General features: G+C 46.5%; 1 protein-coding gene across 1 annotated transcript in view; it reads left to right on the forward strand.

The window, feature by feature from the left end:
* Positions 1 to 19608, forward strand: part of LOC136368549 (peroxidasin homolog) — a 44063-nt gene that overhangs the window by 14364 nt on the left and 10091 nt on the right. The window contains exons 3-14 of the mRNA XM_066330835.1: positions 2763 to 2834; positions 3079 to 3150; positions 5528 to 5599; positions 7104 to 7175; positions 8625 to 8794; positions 10825 to 10942; positions 12460 to 12629; positions 13090 to 13362; positions 13522 to 13638; positions 15780 to 15938; positions 17384 to 17496; positions 18701 to 18857. Coding sequence (XP_066186932.1) covers positions 2763 to 2834; positions 3079 to 3150; positions 5528 to 5599; positions 7104 to 7175; positions 8625 to 8794; positions 10825 to 10942; positions 12460 to 12629; positions 13090 to 13362; positions 13522 to 13638; positions 15780 to 15938; positions 17384 to 17496; positions 18701 to 18857 — 1565 coding nt within the window. The remainder of the gene's footprint in view (positions 1 to 2762; positions 2835 to 3078; positions 3151 to 5527; positions 5600 to 7103; positions 7176 to 8624; positions 8795 to 10824; positions 10943 to 12459; positions 12630 to 13089; positions 13363 to 13521; positions 13639 to 15779; positions 15939 to 17383; positions 17497 to 18700; positions 18858 to 19608) is intronic.

A 19608-nucleotide genomic window follows, 5' to 3' on the forward strand; every position in this document is an offset into this window, starting at 1 on the left:
GGATGAATTGCACAGAAGTCAAGGAGCAGACAGCTGTGCAGGAGCCATCCAAAATCTTTCTAGGAGCCAGATGTGCTGCCTTGTCCATGGATTTCTCTGAAAGCAGCATTTTGGAATAAGTGTGCTATTATGGGCTTCATCATTGTCTCACTTTCAAATGTTTTCCAGGACTTATCCTCCCATTACAATGGGGAATCCTGAGACAGGAAGCAGAGATGGCTTCTTCCATGCACTTTTTATCCTTAAATCAAGCAATGAACAAATTTTTAAGTATCAGACGATGAGATAAGAGCCGTGTGTGCTGCTTGCCATCTGAACTTCCAGGATTCATCTTATTTGGCTGGGTCAGTGATTACACTCCGTTGAACTGTGCAAAATAGCCAAGACAACAAAACAGACGGCGATAATGCTTTTAAATAGCCCCAAAACACAGCCAGACAACACAATGCAAATGGAAATCCCAGTGGAGATCAGTCCTGGTCTGAACTCTGAGCATTAAAGATAACGATCAGTGAAGGGCTCCAGACCATGCTGCTGCCTGGGCCTGCTCAGGCTGTTGGTGTGACTCTGCTCGCCTGGTCACTGTCACCTGTCCCCTGGGAGGCCAACGGCCAATGCCAGCTGTGTGACAGGAGCTCACATCCAGAGAATGAGGTGGATGCTGTCAGCCCATTGTGTGCTCAGAAGTGGGGCCAAGGATCCGAGAGCAGAGAAGGAGCTGCCCTGGTCCTGCTCTGGCCAGAGATGAAAGCTGAGAGGGGCAGGGGGGGAGCCCTGCCCGTGTTGCCTTGGTCCTGCGGGCAGATAGACAAAAGCCCTCTCCCACACGGCTCTCAGGCGGTTATTTCCAGCCCTTGGGTGTTCAGTCATCAAATAAACTTTTGGGTTGATGCTCAGGGACTGTATTTCCACTCAGCATAGCTGGCTGTCAGAGCGGGATCGTGTGTTCCAAGGAGTTGACATCATTTTTGCATCCTTATGAGTGAGCCCGGGCTGTTTGACCTCAGCTGTGTGCACGGAGCCTTTGCTTCCAGCTGTGCAGGAGCTCTCCAGCTTTCTCTGCCTTTACCCTGTGCCCAGCCCTGGCATGTGCTGTCCACACCCGTGGTATCAGGGCAGCTAATCCAGGGAGGACAGTCAAATCCAGGATAAGGAGGTTTTTCCCAACCCCTCGTTACCTGACTTGTTTGCTCTTGAGTTTCTCACATGCGGTTTTTTATGACTCAGTGTAATTTTCCACCCGAGAAAAAGCTGGTGTGGCTCAGGTGCCTGGAGGGAACTTGTGAAGCTGCCACTGCATGTGTGTGCTTCTGACATCTTTTATCTCTTCTGTCATCCCTGAGGTGTTTGATTTTACCTTCATCTTCTTTTCCCACAAGTTTTTTACCATTTCTCCCCCATCTCTTTGTCTTTTCTCTCTGTCCTTTACCTGCACAAGCTGTTTTTGGCCAGGAAAAGACCTGGGTTGTAATGACAGAGGCTGGCTGCTCTTTTTTCTCCAGGAAAGTGGGGCAGAAGATTGGGTTTTGCTGCTGGGAAAGTGCTGAACTGTCTTCTCACCTGCTGCCTGGTGGCAGATCATTCCTGAGGAGCAGAGCTATGGCAAAAATCAGCTTGTAAAATGCACATCCAGTGCAGTCAGGTCTGGCTGCTTGCACAGGGAATTGCTGTTTTCCCTACAACACCTGAAAAAGAAATCTTTGCAGTACACGGTCACAGACTCCCTCTCTGCCCACAACTCCATTTAGGAATTTTAAAAATTAGTGCTGGCTGGTGAAATCCTTAGCTCTGGTCTGTGCAGCTCTAAAAGCTCCACCAGCTCTGAGCTTTGCCTGACCTAAACATCAGTGGGATGCCACAGCCAGAGACCCGCGGCCGGGCAGCCACGATGAATAGCTAAACTTTGGGTATTAGGGAGCTATTTATAAGTGATTTATTGTGTTTCCTCGGTGTTGGGCTTGGCAGGGGCTGCAGGAGAGCTCTGCAGGGCTCAGCTGGGTGGTTGTGCTGCTGCACAGCGTGGCTCTTACAGAGCTGGGCTGTTTCTGGTCACTGGCACTGGCCATCGATTGCACTCACAGTCATGGCAACTGCACACACAAGTCACACACGGCTCTCCAGTGCCAGCTGGGCCAGAGGTTTTGTGTTAAAATCTGGCACAAGGCTCCCAAGATTGAAAGAGGTTGTCTCTGAGCAGCCTCAGGAGTCAAAGTTGAATTTATTTCTTTCTCATTTGCGGGTATTGGTTTCAAAGGGATTAGAGCGAAGCCATCAGCATTTTATGGCTCCTATAACTCCACTGGGAACTGGTGTTTTAAACTGCATTTGTGCTTTTAAAACCTGACTCTGCACTCCCCTGCTCGCTTGTTGAACACAACCAGGCACCTCCAAACCCCATTGTGGCTGTACAAGAGAGGCAGCAATGATTTACTATCTCACACCCCACTGCTTTTTTCTGCCTGTCTCCCATCCCCTCATCCCTTTCCTGGACCAAATTGTCACTTTGGGGTGAAAACTGTGTCAGAAGTTAAGGAAAATGCTTTGAACAGTGCAATATTGGAAGTACTTGGCCCCTCTGGGTGAGAAACCTTCTCACTGCCTTGTCTGTGAATACCCAAACTTTGACTTGCTAACCTCATTAAGTCTTAAATTCTGTGACATCTGGGCTCAGAATTTTTCAATGGGCATCCAAGAACAGAAATGCCACAAATCTCACGCTTGCTGACTTCACCAGTTGTGTTTTTCTTTCTTGATTTGGACAGGCTGCTGAACAATAACCAGATAAAACAAATTGTGAGAAGATCCTTTGAAGATCTGGAGAATCTGAAATACCTGTGAGTTGGTAGCTCAGTAATTTCTTAACCTCTTTAAAATCTAACAACCCACTTTTAATATTAGCCAGTCAAGGACATACTGGGTGTGTTTGGAGTTCAGTGTCAGAGGTATAAAACGTTGCCCTTGAATCCAGGCAGCGAGTTCTGCTGTGGGTTGAGGGTCACTGCTGTTTCCTGAGACTTTTTTAGAACAAAGCTGCTGATCAGTTGGCCTAATGCTGTTCCCTTTCTCTCCTTTTGAAAGCTACCTTTATAAAAATGAAATTCAGAGCATCCAGCAACATGCCTTCCACGGGCTGCGTTCCCTGGAGCAGCTGTAAGTACAGATGAGCCTTGTTTGCACGCTGTGTTCCCAGGCTTGGGGAGCAGCAGGCACTTAGTGAGGGGTAGGATGAAGCTTCTGCTCTTTTATCATCCAGATTTGCCAGACTTCACTGGGTTCATTCGGAAACAGCTGTTCTGAGCATTGGTTTTGGTTAGTTAGTGCTGAGGTCTCTTCCCACTGGTGTTCCATATGTTTTCTCCTGCTCCCAAACCTCTGGAGCATCGGAAGAGGCCAGCTGTGCTTCTGATGGCCTTTATTGCCAAGGACCTTCTGATGGAGGAGAGAGGGGTCTGCAGGAGGGCTGGAAGCAGCAGGCAGCTGCTCTGCTGGGTTTGTGTCTGGGGATTCCTTGGGCAGAGAGTCAGATCTGGTCCTTTACTTAAACTGAGGGTGCTGCTTGGGTTTCCCTCTCATCCAAAGCTCTGCTGGGAGTGAATGGGTGAAGGGCAAGCTGGGAGCTGGGGCAGCCCAGCCCTGGGAGCTACCAGGATGGTGGTGCTCCCATGCTGCAAAGTATCTGCAAATTCCAGTGGGGGAAGATGATGGATGCAAACAAACACAGTAATGACCTTCCCTCAAGCTGCGTGGCACTCTGTGCTGGATCTGGGATGGAGGGAGCCTCATGTGTTTTCCTGGCAGCTGGAGTCCATCACAGTGACACTCCAACAGTCCCCATTTGCTCCCCTTCTGTGTATGGCAAAACTCTGCTGTTTATTCAATTAAGTTTTGGTTTTTGACTCTTAGTACACCACTCTCGAGATGAGGTGGGCAGACTGAGGTCTGACTCTTCTGAAGTGCCTTCCTAAACTGGGACTGGATTTTTCTTACTTGGGACTGGTGGAGAGTGTGAGCTTGGATATTGGAATCATAGATGCATGGAATGGTCTGGCTTGGATGGGATCTTAGAGCTCATTTCATTCCAACCCCCTGCCATGGGCAGAGACACCTTCCACTATCCCAGGCTGCTCCCAGCCCCACCCAACCTGGCCTTGAACACTTCCAGGGATGGGGCAGCTGTGGGCAACCTGTGCCAGGGTCTCAACACCCTCCCAGGGGAGAATTTCTTCCTAATTATTTAATAGGAATTATTTGTATCACTGGACAACAGGGACCAAAGGTGAAACTGGTCTAATTTCTGAATTGTTCTCAGCCACAGCATTTATAGGGCTGGAATGCAACCAAGGATTTGGCTGTAAAAGAAATAGGATCCAGCTTGTTCTCCAGGTTGACAGCACAAGAGGACAGAGCATAATTGGAAGTTTCAGGCAATCCTGACAATAGGTTTGCCACCAAGCTTATGTACAATGTGGCTTTTCATCAGCCAGCTCAGCAAGGATGCCTGGGAGAAAATTTAGGAAGCTGAAACTGGCTCTAAGCTGAGCTTAGAGAGCTGATGCTGCCCACAGGGATATTTCAGCAGTGAGCTTTCCAGACTTGATGTCACGAATAAAAGAAAAAAAACAAAACCAACAAACCCACAAAACCAACAAACAACCCCCTGAAAGTTCCATCTGTTTTCAATCCCAGGCAGGCTTAGCTCCAGAAGAAATAGCTTTGCTCAAATCCTACCCCGTTTTCCTGTCCCCCACAAGCCAGCTTTTCAAGAAAAAGTAAAACCCAATTGATGGACAGGATCAGATGCTTTCCTCAAGGTCCAAAGCAATCTCAGCAGACATCTGAGACTGATTAGAGCATGTCCCTGTCTTCCCCACTGTGATCCTCCAGTGCAGAATCTGAGTCACCCTCTCCCAGTTTGTGCTCTGATACTGGACCATTTATCATGAATCCTTCCATTACAAATCAAACAGCCATGTGGAGGCTTAGGCAATTATTTCTCAATGCAGGCAGCTACAATAGCAGAATGAGTATTTGTAGATCTGTGATTAATCTGTGTCTGCTGTGAAATTTATGCCTGTGTAAAATAAAGGGGAACAGTTTAGGCAATTTAGGGACTGTGCAAAATCCATCTAAATGTCAGGAATGTGCCAGTTGTGCTGGTGAATGTCACAGCTAATGGCAACAGAGAGGCTCAGGTATTGTGGTGAGCTGCTCTGCAGGCACCACGTTTCTTCTCTTGATGGCAAGGGGTGACCTGGGACAGGCAGGAGGTCCCCATGGCCTCTGGAGTGGCAGATCACACTTTGGATTTGAGAGGAACTAAAAATATTAATCTGTATTAGCAGAAAAGCCATGTTGGCTGCTGTGTTTGCATGTGGAAACTGAAGACACCAACATAGATTCTGGCTTCTCAACACCTGCCCTGGGATGAGTGGTGACAGCTGGGGGGCACTGCTGGATTGATCTGGGAGGATCTCCTGTCTCTTAAATTGCAATCTGTGTGTGATTTCTGTGTGATTCTGTGTCACAGGTACCTGCATTTCAACAACCTGGAAAGTCTGGAGCTGGAGACTTTTAGTGACCTGCCTAAACTTGAAAGGCTGTGAGTAAAAGTAGGGTATTTCTTGGGACTAAGAGGGTCAGGAGAAGGGGGAAAACCCGTTTATTTAGTGTAGCAGTTTTGGTAGCATGGAGTGCGATCTCCAAAATGCAAGAAAAAAGCTTCTTTAAAGAAACAGATTTTACATAATTGCCGAGTAGGAGGGAGACTGAGGATGTGAAGGGAATTTCCCACTTTATGTTATGTTCAGGTTTCCATCTAAATAGGAGTAAATCTGCAGAAAGTCCTACAGCTGGTCAAGCCAAGTGAAATTTTACTCTGAGCATAAGGTCAGCAATATTAGTCACTGTTGGGCAGAGTGAGCAAAAAAAAAAAGGGGGTGGAAAAGGGATAAATTCAGAAGAAAGTCTAACAAGAAAAACACACATCCTTCTTGAGAGCAGTAGGGAAATGGAGTCTCCTGCTCCCTAGGATTGCTTCTAGCAGTAATGGAGCCACCAGCTCCAGCACAACAGCCCATGTGTAGTTCCCACTCCATGGAGAAACCAGCTTTTCTGGGCTCTGTGGAAATGTGCCTTCTATCCGTACATGCCAAAGAAATAAAATTGTGGGATCCCACACCCTTAGGAAAATTCAGACCTGGATCAGTACATGGCTGATCTCAGTCACTGTATTGGATCCAACAAAAATTCTGGATTTAAATTTTAAAGGAAGGTTTTTCAGCCTCCAAGCTGGGCAACCAGGCTGGACTCGGGTGCACACGTGTGTGTGTGTGCCGACATTTGTGCTTGAGCTGTGCAGCTTTTGTGTTCTCTCCTGCTCCACCACCTACTGAAACTGCTCCATGTCTTTTATCAATGGTCTCTTAGGAGTTTTAGATGTAACCAACACAAGTAAATTCGGAATGAGGAGTTAATTATCTCCTCTTGGTCCCCACTAAGATTATGTATTTTAGCGCAATCAGGATTTCTCCCTAAGAACTGGGGAGTTTTTTGTGTGTGCAGATTCTGGAAGTGAGAATTTGCCTGAGTTTTGTTCAGGGATAAGGCCAGTTTAGGTGGCTGTTGTCTGAATTAGATTTGCTGATGGATTTGGGTTAATAACTACATGGAATCTGAGGCAGGAGCTGTCTAACACCGATGGCTGCCCTTGTAAAATTGTCTCATCATCTGCACAGGGAAAGGAAAATGTCTCTTCTAAACTGGAGCTGACCCAGGCCCAGAAAACAGAGAGTGGGTCCAGGCTGATGGATTTTGTGCCCTTTCTCCTCCTTTTGCAGAGAAACTGAAAGGGTCCAGTTTAAACCTGTTCCATCACATCCTGAGTCACTGTTTCCAGCCCACACCCACTCTCTGCTTTGGCATATTACATCACACCCACCAAGGGATGAAATCCCTCCAGCTCATGGAAACAAACACGGAATTTAAACACTCAGCTCCATTTTGATGAGCAGCCTTTGCATTTAAATTGAGTTGTGACCTGGGGTGTTATCATCCTCACAGTGCAAATACTGAATAATGTTTTGGCATGGCTTCTCCCACTGCAGATTCTTGCACAACAACAAGATTTCCAGGATTCATCCAGGGACATTCTCTCAACTGGAATCCCTCAAACGGCTGTGAGTAAAAAACATTGCCTGCAAAGAGGACTTGTTTATCTTCAATCAGATGGGCAGGACCTGAGGAAGAATGTGCCTGGTTGGCAAAGCTTTTGGTTGTTGCACTTCTAAGGCCACTGCTAAGTTTATATAACAGTTTTGATTGGACCTGAAAGATTATTTAAGCAGTTAGAAGTTTCTTTATGCTAGTGTCTAATTATAATCAGCTTACAGCTTAATAATGCCACAGGAATGAACGTTCCTGGAAAGTCTTCACAACAGTTTGAACCCATAAAACATCCTTGAAAAATGTAGAAAGTCCAGGTTACGGATATGACCTTGAACATGTCTGTAGATCAGTATCTAACATGGAAAGAAAAATCATAGTCATGAAAGAAAAGGCTTGTTTTCTAGATTGAAATTAGTCACAGGGGTGCTAAGGGGCATGATTCTCTTTCCATGCAGGAATTCCCCAGAGTGCCATTCCCACACAACCTGTCTGTCTCTTAAGCCTACTTCTTTCTTGCTTTGGTTTTATGACCTCTGGAAATAAGTCCTATTATGTGTTTGGGAGGAAAAAAATGCAAAAGGTAAAGAATTTTGGTGGTCTGCCATGATTTTCAAGTACAGTAAAATAGTGTATTTCTCACTGTAGCCCTCGGTGATTTCTGCAAGCAGGTAAAATGCTTTGCTTCTCTTCAACAGGGAATAACTTGTGAAATGCTCTCTGTAGGAGCCAGAGAAAAAGCTGGGGTGTCTATAAAATACTCAGTTACGGCCCTGTGTGACATCTCACATTCTCAAATATGTGACCCTGAAAGTGTTAGGTTTCCCTTCCATGTTTCTTGAGTTTTATTTGTTTTTTTGGATGGCTGTTTTGAAAACCATCACAATGGCCCAGACCCATTGACTGTAAAACTGTCAGTGGGGAAGGAGGCACAAACTAATCCCCCTGCAGTCCTTATTTATCCTCGTGGATAGCCCTGCTCGTAGGAATGAGGTCAGTGCAGGGAAGAGGCTGGGGGCACTGGGAGGTCACTGGAGCTCCGTTTGCTGTGATTCAGGCTTGTATTGCAGCAATAAAAGTTCTTCCAGTTGTGCAGAAATGCTGCAACCCCTCTCAGCTGGTTACAGAAAGGGTCCGATCCCATCACACATAAATAAAGGGGGAGGTTTTCGGGTAAAGCCCAATATTTCAGTGTCTCAAGTAGTCCTCACCTACATAATCCAGTTTAACCAAATAATTTCTATCTGAAACTGGAATGGTTGATGGTAATTGGTTAAACATCCTAGTTAACCATCACGGCAATGAGGTATCTCAAATTTTCACTTGGGATATAATCAAATGCAGGCCAAACCACCCAGGTGACCCTTCACTGTGCAGGGCTGTTCCCCTGCTGCTCCCTGGAGAAGGAGGCAGCACAGCAGCTGCAGCCTGGGCTCTCAGCTCCCTTTCCTTGGCTGTTGCAGGAGGCTGGACTCCAACTCTCTGTTCTGTGACTGTGACCTGCTGTGGCTGGCAGAGCTGCTGAAGCAATACGCAGAGCAGGGCAGCATCCAGACTGCAGCCACCTGCGAGGGGCCGCGGGCTCTGCACGGCCGCTCCATCGTCACCCTCACCGCCCAGGAGTTCAACTGTGGTGAGCCAGGTCAAACCCCTCCACCCCCCACCCCCAGCCCCTGGAGGTGGGCTTTGGTCTGGGAATTGCTTCCTCCAGCCCTTTTCCTCCCTGTTCCCTCTGCTGGCATCCCGATTTCTCCCTCCTTCACTGCTGGAATGGGAAAATCCCGATGAGGCTGCAGGAGGAAGCTGACATCCCCAGAGGTGTTGGAGGCAGCTCTGTTTTGGCTGCTGGGTGTTGTCTTGGCTTTTAGCATGGAGTAGGGCTGGTAAAGGATCTGCTGCAAGCCTGGCTAAACCAGAAACCAGAGGAAATATCTCACATTAGGCTGAAGAGAAGGGGTGCACTGGGAGAGCTGCAGTGGCTGGAAACACAACTGGAGACCTGAGGGAGAGAATAGTGGATATGGAGCTCAATGCTGTGTTTGACTGTGGTGTAACCAATGAGTTTTGTTAGGCTGTTAATCTTTGAATGTAGAATTTTAAATTAGGTTTTGTTCAGAAAAATCCTAAACTTAGTTATTTCATATAGAAAAAGACAAATCTCTGAGTTTTAAATGGAAGTAAGTTAAAACTCTGATTTTGAAGTGGAGGTTGGCACAAACATTGGCTGTAGTTCCATGGTGCTTTGCTGTTGGCAGAGTGAGTTTGAGAAATTCCCACCCACATGGGCTGGCTGTTAGCATCCCTCCTGGATATGCCAGTCCAGCTGTGCATCATCCTGCTGTGAGCCAAATGTGTGAGCTCAGCTCAAATGTGGATTTTAAAGAGCTCTCCATTGAATTCTGCTTTCTCTTAGGATTTTTTTTTTTTAATTCTGACCATTTCACAGCTTAATTTAGAGCACAGCCTTGCAAAGAGTTGAGCTGGCACAAATGGGTCTGTGACCTCAAGGGAGGAAGGATAGAAAGGGCCTAGAGAAAGCAGCTGGGGACACATGGAGTGGCTGTGCCACACAACAGGCTGTCCCCAACACACTGCCAGTGCCACAGTACAGCTGTTAGTGCAAATTTGTTCTGGTTTAGGCATGGAAACACAGTGGGGTGTCTGTCAAATTAGCCAGAGCACCTGGTGGGAAGATTTTGCTGGCATTTCGTGGTGCGCCATCTGGGAAGATAAATGATCCAGGGTTCAGCACAGAGCTCTACCCATGCAGGTGGCTGATATTCGAGTCAGTCTGAAAGCTGCTGGTACCATTAACCCACAGCTTGGAGCAGCTGTGAGCCCCAGGGGCAAATCTGCCCCAGGTCAGTGTTTTGTGCTGTGGAGCTGTGCTGGGTTTGGGCTGTGCTGGGTTTGCCTTTGGGGATTTTTTCTGAGCCATTTACTTGAGGAGAGAGGACACAGACCTTCCATTGGAGGAGGTGACAGAGTCTCAATTTTAGGAATAATCCAGCTGGTTTTACTGGATTGCTGGTGAGCATGCAGATTGTGAAATGGATAAACTTTTTGCTGAATCAAGATCAAGCACTCCAGGGCCTGTCCATAAATTCCTCCCTGTTTTAGCACATCCTTTCAATGTTTAACTTGCTTGGTGCTTGAGTACATCTCCAAGTGAAGCACACAGTGAAAGGCTTGGCTGGATAGGGATAGGATGATGAATTAGGGCCATAATAAATGAAATCCTCTTGGGAAGGAAGTGGTGTGGTTTGCAGGGAGCTGGCTCTGTGTTCAGGTGGAGCAGGAGGCTGCAGGCTGCCAAGGGCAGAAAAGTAACCCAAGTGAGGATGCTACTGACTTCTTTCCTTCTTTGGGGGAAGTCAGGGACCAGCTCTATAATGAACCCCTGTACAGTCAGCTCTGTAGGAACTGCCCAACATACTGGGAACAGGAACAGCAACAATTCCCCAGGGCCCTGACAGGTGAATGATGCTATTCCTTCATGATATTTGCAGGTGTTAGTGAGTTTTGGGGTGCCTCTGAGCAGATGTTGCTGTGCCTGGTGCCTGTTTCTTGGGGCATTGCAGGGTGGGTGTTGTGTGCCCCAGCTGGGCTGCAGGAAGTTTTGTGCTGCTTTGGACTGGGTTATGTTCAAATGGTGTTTTGCAGAGAGGCCTCGAATAACCTCAGAGCCCCAGGACGTCGATGTGCTCCTGGGAAACACAGTTTATTTCACCTGCAGGGCAGAAGGCAACCCAAAGCCTGCCATTATTTGGCTGCACAACAAGTAAGTCAGATGCAAGGAGCCCTAGGGTGGCAAAGGTTTTCAAGCACTGAGCTCTTCAGTGCCTGCCTGTATTTACAAAAATTGTTTCACACGACGTTAAAAAAAAAAAAAAAAAGGAGAAGAAAAAAAGAATTTGTTATTTCATGGGTTATATTTACCTTCCTTTTAACAGCATTCTCTGGTGACCACGTAATCCAAGTGTTTTCATCTGCATTTGAAATATTTCATCTGTGTTTGTGATGGATTCCAAGAGCTTATAACTTTCCTATAAACATACTCTGCAGGCTGAAAGCAATTGTCTTTTGATCAGGAAAAAAAATAAAATTAGTGTTTCATGTTGCTCTCAGCCACCGTGCTTGCCATTTGTTAACTGCTGAAATGCTTCTCACTAATGGCTGATTGTGCTAGGTTATGAGGTTTCTTTCCAAAGGGAAAAACTGCTGTGCTCCACTGAAGGGCAGGATTTGCAAATTCATGTATAGGTTATGTGCTAGATGCCAGAGTGTTCTGGGAAATGCTGCACAATAAAATATTCTGTGCCCACTGTGGAAGTGAAGCTGCTTTGCTGCTTTATGATCTTCTTGTCTGGTGAAGCCTGAGCAGGGTTCAGTTATTAATAAAAAATGATCAATGTGTGCTTCTTCAGCAAACCTCCCACCAGGCAGAGTTTCAGCTCAGAGCAAAAGTTTATGGCTGAGTTAAGTCCCTTTGGAAGGAAGGTTTTGTTAGGGAAATGCTGGCAGGCTCCCAAAGACAGCATTGTAAGAAGGGTAATGATAATAAATGTTCAACAAACGAGATATGGCTGGAGTGAGGAGACACCAGGGGAATTAAATAAATGCCCAGCAAGCAGATCAGATTGCATAGTGGGTTCAGCCTTTGTCCTAGGGGGAGAGAGGTCCCTTCTTCCCTTTCCATCATCTGCAGCCATCCAAGATTCCTTCGTGCTGGGAGAAATGGGATGCAGCACTGGAACCTCCTGCCACAGGCTGGGATCCAGGGGTCACAGGTCCCTGCAGAAAGAAGGAAGATGTTTCACAGCTCTCAGGCTGGGTTGGAGTCCAAGCTGTGATGGGGTCCCATGGTGACCTCTCGGAGCTTTTTGCTCCTCTGAGGCCTTTGAGCCTCGAGTTTGAATAGCAATGGCAGCACACAAGAACAATATTAATTCATCCTTAAATTTGCACTTAGTGAATAAGGAGAACAGGCTTTCCAGGCCAGGACACCCTGACAATGGCATCGATGCTGTGACATGGGAACAGAGTGCTCTTCTGATGGGCTGTAAATGTCCTGTGTAATCAGTGGGGAGAGAAAAAGCAGCTCACCCAGGGAGCAAATCAGAGCTGGAGCTGCACTTCAGTGTCGTGAATCAGAACTCTTGATGCAAATTTCATGCAGTCTCAGAATAGCTCCAAGAAACACCAACTTACTGCAGTGCAAAGCCCCCAGATCCCCCCAGGAGGGACCACCAGTCTTTATTCCCTTCAGATTTTGCATGTTTGTGGCTGTTTTTTCAGTAACAAGATAGACATGAAAGATGACAACCGCCTGAACCTGTTGCAAGATGGAACCTTGATGATCCAGAACACCAAGGAGTCAGACAAAGGCGTCTACCAGTGCATGGCCAAGAACATTGCTGGGGAGGCCAAGACACAGGAGGTCGTGCTGCGCTATTCTGGCACCCCATGTAATTGAGCTTTGTGCACCCCTTTACAGCCCAGCTGGGATTGGGGAATGGGAGTGGAGCTAAATCAGAGTCATTCCCAGCTTTGTGTGTGCCAAGATGTCCTTGGTGTGCTGGGGGCGAGAGTGGTGACAGCCAAGCCCGGGCTTGAGGGGTTCCCAGTGGAGTGGGAATAGGGGTGCTTAGGGATTGAAGGTAAATTGGGACTGGGGTGGGAATTTGAAGTCTGGCATGAATTCTGCAGCACAAGGGTGAAGGGGACACAGGTGTGGGGAAGCTCCAGCACTGAGTGAGTGGGTGTGAGGAGGTGGTAGGAAGATGCTGGGGGCATTGCACACAACAAAGATTTGGATGTCAGGGAAGAACCAGGATGGGTTGCTGGGTTGCAGAGGAGTCCAAGCAACTTCCTCCCATCAATGAGCAGACAGCAGAGCTGGTTTCTAAAACTCTCCTTTCCTTCCAGCCAAGCCCACTTTTGTGATCCAACCACAGAACACCGAAGTACTGGTTGGGGAAAGTGTCACCCTGGAGTGTGGGGTCTCTGGGCACCCCCACCCTCGCATCAGCTGGACCCTGGGCACGGGCTCTCCTTTGCCACAGGATTCCCGTTTCACCATCACCAGCTCTGGAGGGCTCTTCATTCAGAACGTCACCTTCTCAGACCAGGGCCAGTACAACTGCAATGCCAGCAACTCTGAGGGCTCCATCCAGGCCACAGCAAGGATCATAGTGCAAGGTGAGGGCTCCCAGGCTGTGGAGATTCTGCGACATTTCGGGGACACAGTGTTTGGTCAGCGGGGTGTATTTGGGTCTTGTGACTGGTTCTGCTCCTATGAACTCCCTGAGTTTGCTGCCTGAGTGTTTCCTGCTGCTCAGTCATTGCTTTCCCTTCCAGATGCTCCCAGGTTTCTTGTCATTCCCACGGATCAGACAGTAACTGAGGGACAAAGTGTGGATTTCCCCTGCTCAGCTGAGGGTCACCCTCCCCCAGTGATTACCTGGACAAGGGCAGGTACTGCCTCACTTGACTCGTGGTTTCTCTCTCCCATCATCATCTCATCATCTCATCATCTCATCCACGGGGTGTGGGTGGGCACAGCTGAGCTGCTGTCCAGGGTGGTGGCTTGAGTGGTGGTGGCACAGGACAAACTGTGACCAGCACAGACCCAGTCCCACTAGGAGGTGTGTTGTAGATCTCCAAGCAGGTGTTAAGCACTGAGGAAGGAGCATCTTGGGTCTCTGTCACAAGGAAGGAGTGTGATGGTTTTCATCAGCATGAAACCCATGGGAAGCCTCACACTTCTTCCTGCACTGGCTTCCCACCTCCTCTGAAAAAGGCAGGGTCTGGACACTCCAGGTCAGTGGATATCAATCACAAAATTGCTTGAGTGGGAAAGGACCTCTAAGGTCATAAATTCCAACCTTTATCCCAACACTGCTATGTTCATCACTAAACCGTGTCCCTACATGCCAAATTTACACTTTTTTTAAAAATACTTCTGGGGATGATGATTCCAGCACTTCCTTTTGCAGTACCATCATGTGCCAGCTCTGTGTCATTGTCCTTGATTTGCTGCCCTTGGGGGCACCATTCACTGGCACGCCTCAGAGTTTTCTCTTAGCATAGGAAAAAAGATTTTGGGGCAACAGGTGGTGGTGAACTTTTAAAGTCTCAAATAATTGTTAATGCTGGCTCCACTGAACTGATCTCATCCAACACTTTCTGGGACAGAAGCCAGTAATGCTTGGCCCAGAGGTCCTCCAACTTTTCCTTATGCTTCACAAGCCATAATTAATGGTTTAGGACTGTGGAGAGTTTGTGGGTATTGTGTTCCAGCTTCCACAGCAATGGCCCTGACACAGAGCTAAGAAGGACCAGCTGAAATTCTGCTCTGCCAGCATGTTCTCCATCTCCTTTAACCTGTTTCCCTCCACTTCCCAGAAAATACATCTTAGGCACATGGAAAGGAGCACAGTGACAAGAAATAAGGTTCATAGCTGCTTTGTAACCAGGTTTGCACTCAGAACTACATAAATAAAAAAATCAACCAAGCTTTACAGTGCTTTCACATGCTAAAAGCAAGACAAGAGGAGGGGAAGTGGTGGAGCACTGCTCATCTCAAAGCCACCTTTGAGCGTGTAGGGTGTTTTGGTATTTGGCATGAATAAATAAAGGATTAATAAATGGAGCAAAAAGGAATATATTAAAAAAAAAAAGTTGCTAATCTGACATTCTTTGATAATTTTATTTGGGTTTGTTAAAGAAATTTAGTTCTCAGCTTTTCTGCTGAAATAAAGAAAATATTGAAACAATTGTTTCCAAACCAAAAAATCAGACCAAATTTAGAAAGGCAATGCCAAATGTTCCAATTTGTTTGATGAAAGAGAGAGTTTGGATAATTTGAAGAGTGATTTGCTATCCATCAAAGGTCAAAAAATCTGCAGGTTGTGCTAAGAAAATACTTAGGAGGAAAGAAAAAGTGTTCCAGCTCTTCCCAGCTGCTCAGAGAATAGAAATCAGTGTGTAAAGGTGGTATTTCAGGGCAATTGATGCTGGGAAGGAAATGAAATGTGTTACTATCACACAGACCCTCCAGTGATGGTGATGCCTTCAAAACCTAGAAGCAAGACAAAACACTTTTGAGACAATATTAATAGAGGGAGTAATACAAAAGCAGGTCTTTAATTGGAGGCATCCAGGGGCAAATATGGCAAATTGCAATCTGAAACCATGCCAAAAACGCACACGTGTCGAAGCACATGTGACATAGAGCAAGTACAGTTTTATAAGTTCAGCAAATCAGTATAATTGATGAGAATCCCCAGTTAGAAACAGAGGTAATGAAGTGATTCCCCCTCTGGGTTCGACCCCTACTGAAGCCTCCCTCCTGGCTGCCTGTTTATGTCTAACACCTGAGAAAGTGTCTTGAGAGGGTGTCTTGTCCTTGATTCCCATAAGAAGCAAGATCAGAACTGGCCCTCAGGAATTCATCTAACAGGAAAATTGCTGGAGTTAGAAAACTATAAACCAACCCAGCAACACCCTCCAGAGCCCGCGAATAGATAGGAAGAAGATACAACAGCCAAAATCCTCTTGGCATCGATGGGCTGGGGTTCTGTCTCGGGGAATTAACGAGCTGTTCCTTCCCCCAGGTGGGCCCTTGCCCAGTGACCGCCGGCACAGTGTGCTGTCCACGGGCACGCTGCGGCTGGGCCGGGTGGCCCTGCACGACCACGGGCAGTACGAGTGCCACGCCATCAGCGCCATCGGCGGTGCCACCGCCCCCGTGCAGCTCTGGGTGACCCCACGAGGTGAGCTGGGCACCACAGGGGAGATGTTCATTCGGGTTTTTATGGTGAATGACCGTCTGAGCAGGCGGAGAGCTGCTCCTTCTGCTCTTCGAATGTCCGGCTCAGAGGGCTCCAGCAGCTGGTGGGGAATGCTGGAGAGGTTTGTTTGGAGTGGTGAGGTTTGTGAATTGGGAATGAGCTGCTGCAGTGTGGGGAGTTGTCATGGAAGAAATTGCTTTGGTGAAGGAAAAACGGGTAATCTGCAAAAAAACACGCATCAATTAAATTCTTACTTTTTATATGTATATATATACATATACACACACACACATATATATATAATATATATGATATATATAATATGATATATGATATATTATATATGATATCTACAATATAATATAATATAATATAATACATTAATATTATAGTATTATATAAAGTATGTATTATATTACATATAATTATGTATCTTAAGAGATATAGAATAGAGTATAATATATTTTATATTATATAAAATATAAATATATAATATATATTATATTACATTATGTTATATTATATATAATATCTATTATATTATGTATCTTATATATATATCTTTATTTTTTTTTAATTTTAAGTTTTTCTGTTTCCCATAGAATTAATTGTAACTTTTTTTTCAAACGAAAACATTCTGCAAAACATAATGTTTCTTTCTAGCAAACATTTAACTCTGGCTCTTGATGCATTTGTCTTAAACATTCCCTACCAAGTCATAGGTTCAATCTATATTTATGTTTTCTAAAATCAAGGCCCTGTAAAACACAAGTCAGACAGGGATGCTTTTGCTTAATTAATGCTTAATTTCCTTTTTTATTTCTTAATTTTTTAAAGCTTTTGCTTAATTTTCTTTTTTTTTCCTTATAATATGTTCTTCTAAATAAGCAAACTTCCCTTCTTGTTCACGCACAGGCCAGTGTTTTACTAACGGCCCACTGGAGGGAAGGAAACGCTCTAGAAGCATGAAATAAGTGAAGCTTCAAGCACAGAATTCACAGAATGTTTTAAGACCGGCATGATCAATATAATTACTTAATCTGGCCTGACTAACACTTCCAGAGAGCCTCATCTGATAATTCCTGAAGCAAGTCATGATCCCTGTTTCAGCTGGAGCATCTTTTCTAGAAAGCCTTTGAATGGAGGATTTTAAATGATGCAGCACATTCCTGCGTAATTGCCCCAAGTAGAGATGCAGAGGAGCAGAAAATAATGAACATAAATTACATAAATTTATGAACAGAGAGCCTGATAGCAAGACAGAGAGCACAGGGCGAGCTGCTGCCCCTCTGCAGAACCCTTGCAAGAGCAGCAGCTCAGCAGCTCTGCTTTTCCCACGCTGAGATGCTTTATTACAAACAGATTTCTCTATTTTCCTTGATGCATTTTTCACCCCAGTGATGTCTTTTTTTCCCTGTGTTGCACAGTGATCCCAGTGTTCCTTCATCCCCCTCAAGACCTGGTGGCAGAGACAGGCCAGGACGTTTCCATTTCCTGCACTGCCCAGGGAGACCCTCGGCCCACCATCACCTGGGTCAAGGTACGTGGGGGTTTCACATCACTGGGGACTGGGATGGCTCCCCTGGGGGAGAGTTAAACAACTCTCTCCTTCAGCACCTCTCCCAGCTTCAGGAATTTTGCAGTACAAGTGGATAAAGACCAACATTTCCACTGATTCGGGGTTTTTGAGAGAGCATTGCAATTTCTCAGGCTCAAAGCCTTCCAGCAAATATTCTCCTGTTCTTCTTTCCGTAAGAGTCACCTTAAGCCAGTGAGATTCCAAGTTGTTAAAAATACTTGATTGACTATCTCTGGAAAAAAATAAAACCCTGAAAATTGATTTTTTTTTTCAAGTAGTTGGTCCTTCTATCCAGGATTCCTGCTGATGGTGTTGGATGCTGCTTGTTGGCTCCAGCACTGATGGGGCAAAGCCATGATTCCTTAAAATCACATGGCAGCCTGGCTGATCTTTCCAAGAATTCATTAGATAAAGCTCTTTTGAGCTTTTTCCTGCTGTTCCATAGTAAAACACTTGGGACCTTCCTTGTTACCTGCCCTGCCTTTGAGCACAGTCAGGCACAGAAAATGCTTAAGCCCCACTTACCCCACAGAAGTCTGGTGGGAGGTGAACCAGCTTTCTTTCTTTGCAGCTTTCTGTGGGCTCATCCAGAGCTGGGAACAGAAAGAAAGGGCCTGAGAGGACAGCAATCCAAGCTTTAGGTTGTGGCAGGACAGCAGAAAGAAGCAGGAGAATAAAAAAAGTAAAACCTAAAGTCACTTCTGCTACCAGCCTGGCTGAGAGGTTGGGTTTGAGTGAAGCTGTGACAGCCAGCAAAAGCTGGGATCTGCAGATCAAGGCCAGCAAAAATCCATCTTTTTGAAGTTGCCCTAAAACTGGAAACATTTCAGCTTAATTCTGTGCCGTGAAACTTCTGTGAGGGCATCAGGGCCTGGGACTTGTTGCAGCCAGCCTGTCTGTGTGGGGTGTCTGTGTGGGGTGTCCTGTGGGGAGACCTGGGCTGGGCCAGGGGAAGGAGCTGAGCAAGGACCTCCTCACTGTGGGTCCCATCAGGAACAGCTGTCCTTGGACTTGTCTCGGGTTTCTCTGGAAGAGCAATGCTAACATCTGGTGGCCACATTTGCTCATCACATCCATCCCTGGGTTTGCTGAGCGGGCTGAGGGCTGGGCTGGTGGGAAGCTTTCCGTGCTCTGACACAGCTTCTGTCTTTTGGTGGTGCGACAGGAGGGCATCCAGATCACAGAGAGTGGCAAGTTTCACATCAGCCAGGATGGGACCCTCTCCATTCAGGACCTGGGAGTGGCTGACCAGGGCAGATACGAGTGCATAGCAAGGAACCCCTTTGGCTTCACCTCCAGTGCCATGCAGCTCACCATCACTGGTACTGTGTCTCCCCCTGAGCCCTCTCTGGCTTCTGTGTCTTAAGGAGGTGCTGTGCTCTGTTGGCAGCTACACTTTGAGCAGATAATTATGTAAGAAATGATTTCTTCAGCTCCTTTGCAGACAGGTCCCTTGGATCAGAGTCACCTGGTTGTGAAAGCCCACGCATCTCCCAGCTGCCCCTCGCTGTTTGCTCAGCTGAGCTGCATTTGCTTCCTGCAAAGCCAAAGGTGTTGACTTAAACCTCCTCCTGCAAGCCCAGCTGTCAGTGTCCATGTAGTTATTGCCTCTGCTGGGAGGGAGAAACTTATTAAAATGTGACAGTGTGCTCACAAATCATCAAAACCTCGCACGCCAGGGAAGGGAGGAACAGAATGACATTGTCACTGCAAATGCAGGGTTTAAATGTCTGCTCAGTCATAGAATCATAGAATCACGGAATCAGTAATGCTGGAAAAGATCTCCCAGATCATCAAGTCCCAACTTAGACCGTGTGTCACTCTTGGGAATGGGAACTAAGTCTGGTTTTCCATCTCCTGCTCTGTGCCTTAGGGACGCTGCAATGAACTAGGAGGAGTAGCTCTCCTCTGCTGGTCAACCCAGAGGTCAGGAGTGGAAATTGTACCTCTTAGAGGGTAAGAAAACCAGCAAAAGAAAAAAGAAACCAAAGGCAAACAAAGAAGTTTAAAATAAGAGTAAAGAGCTGTTCCTGCAATAGTCAGAGTGGATTGTGAGTCACTTATTAGATCAAT

The sequence above is a fragment of the Sylvia atricapilla genome, chromosome 16 (assembly GCF_009819655.1).
Source record: "Sylvia atricapilla isolate bSylAtr1 chromosome 16, bSylAtr1.pri, whole genome shotgun sequence".
Lineage (NCBI taxonomy): Eukaryota > Metazoa > Chordata > Aves > Passeriformes > Sylviidae > Sylvia > Sylvia atricapilla.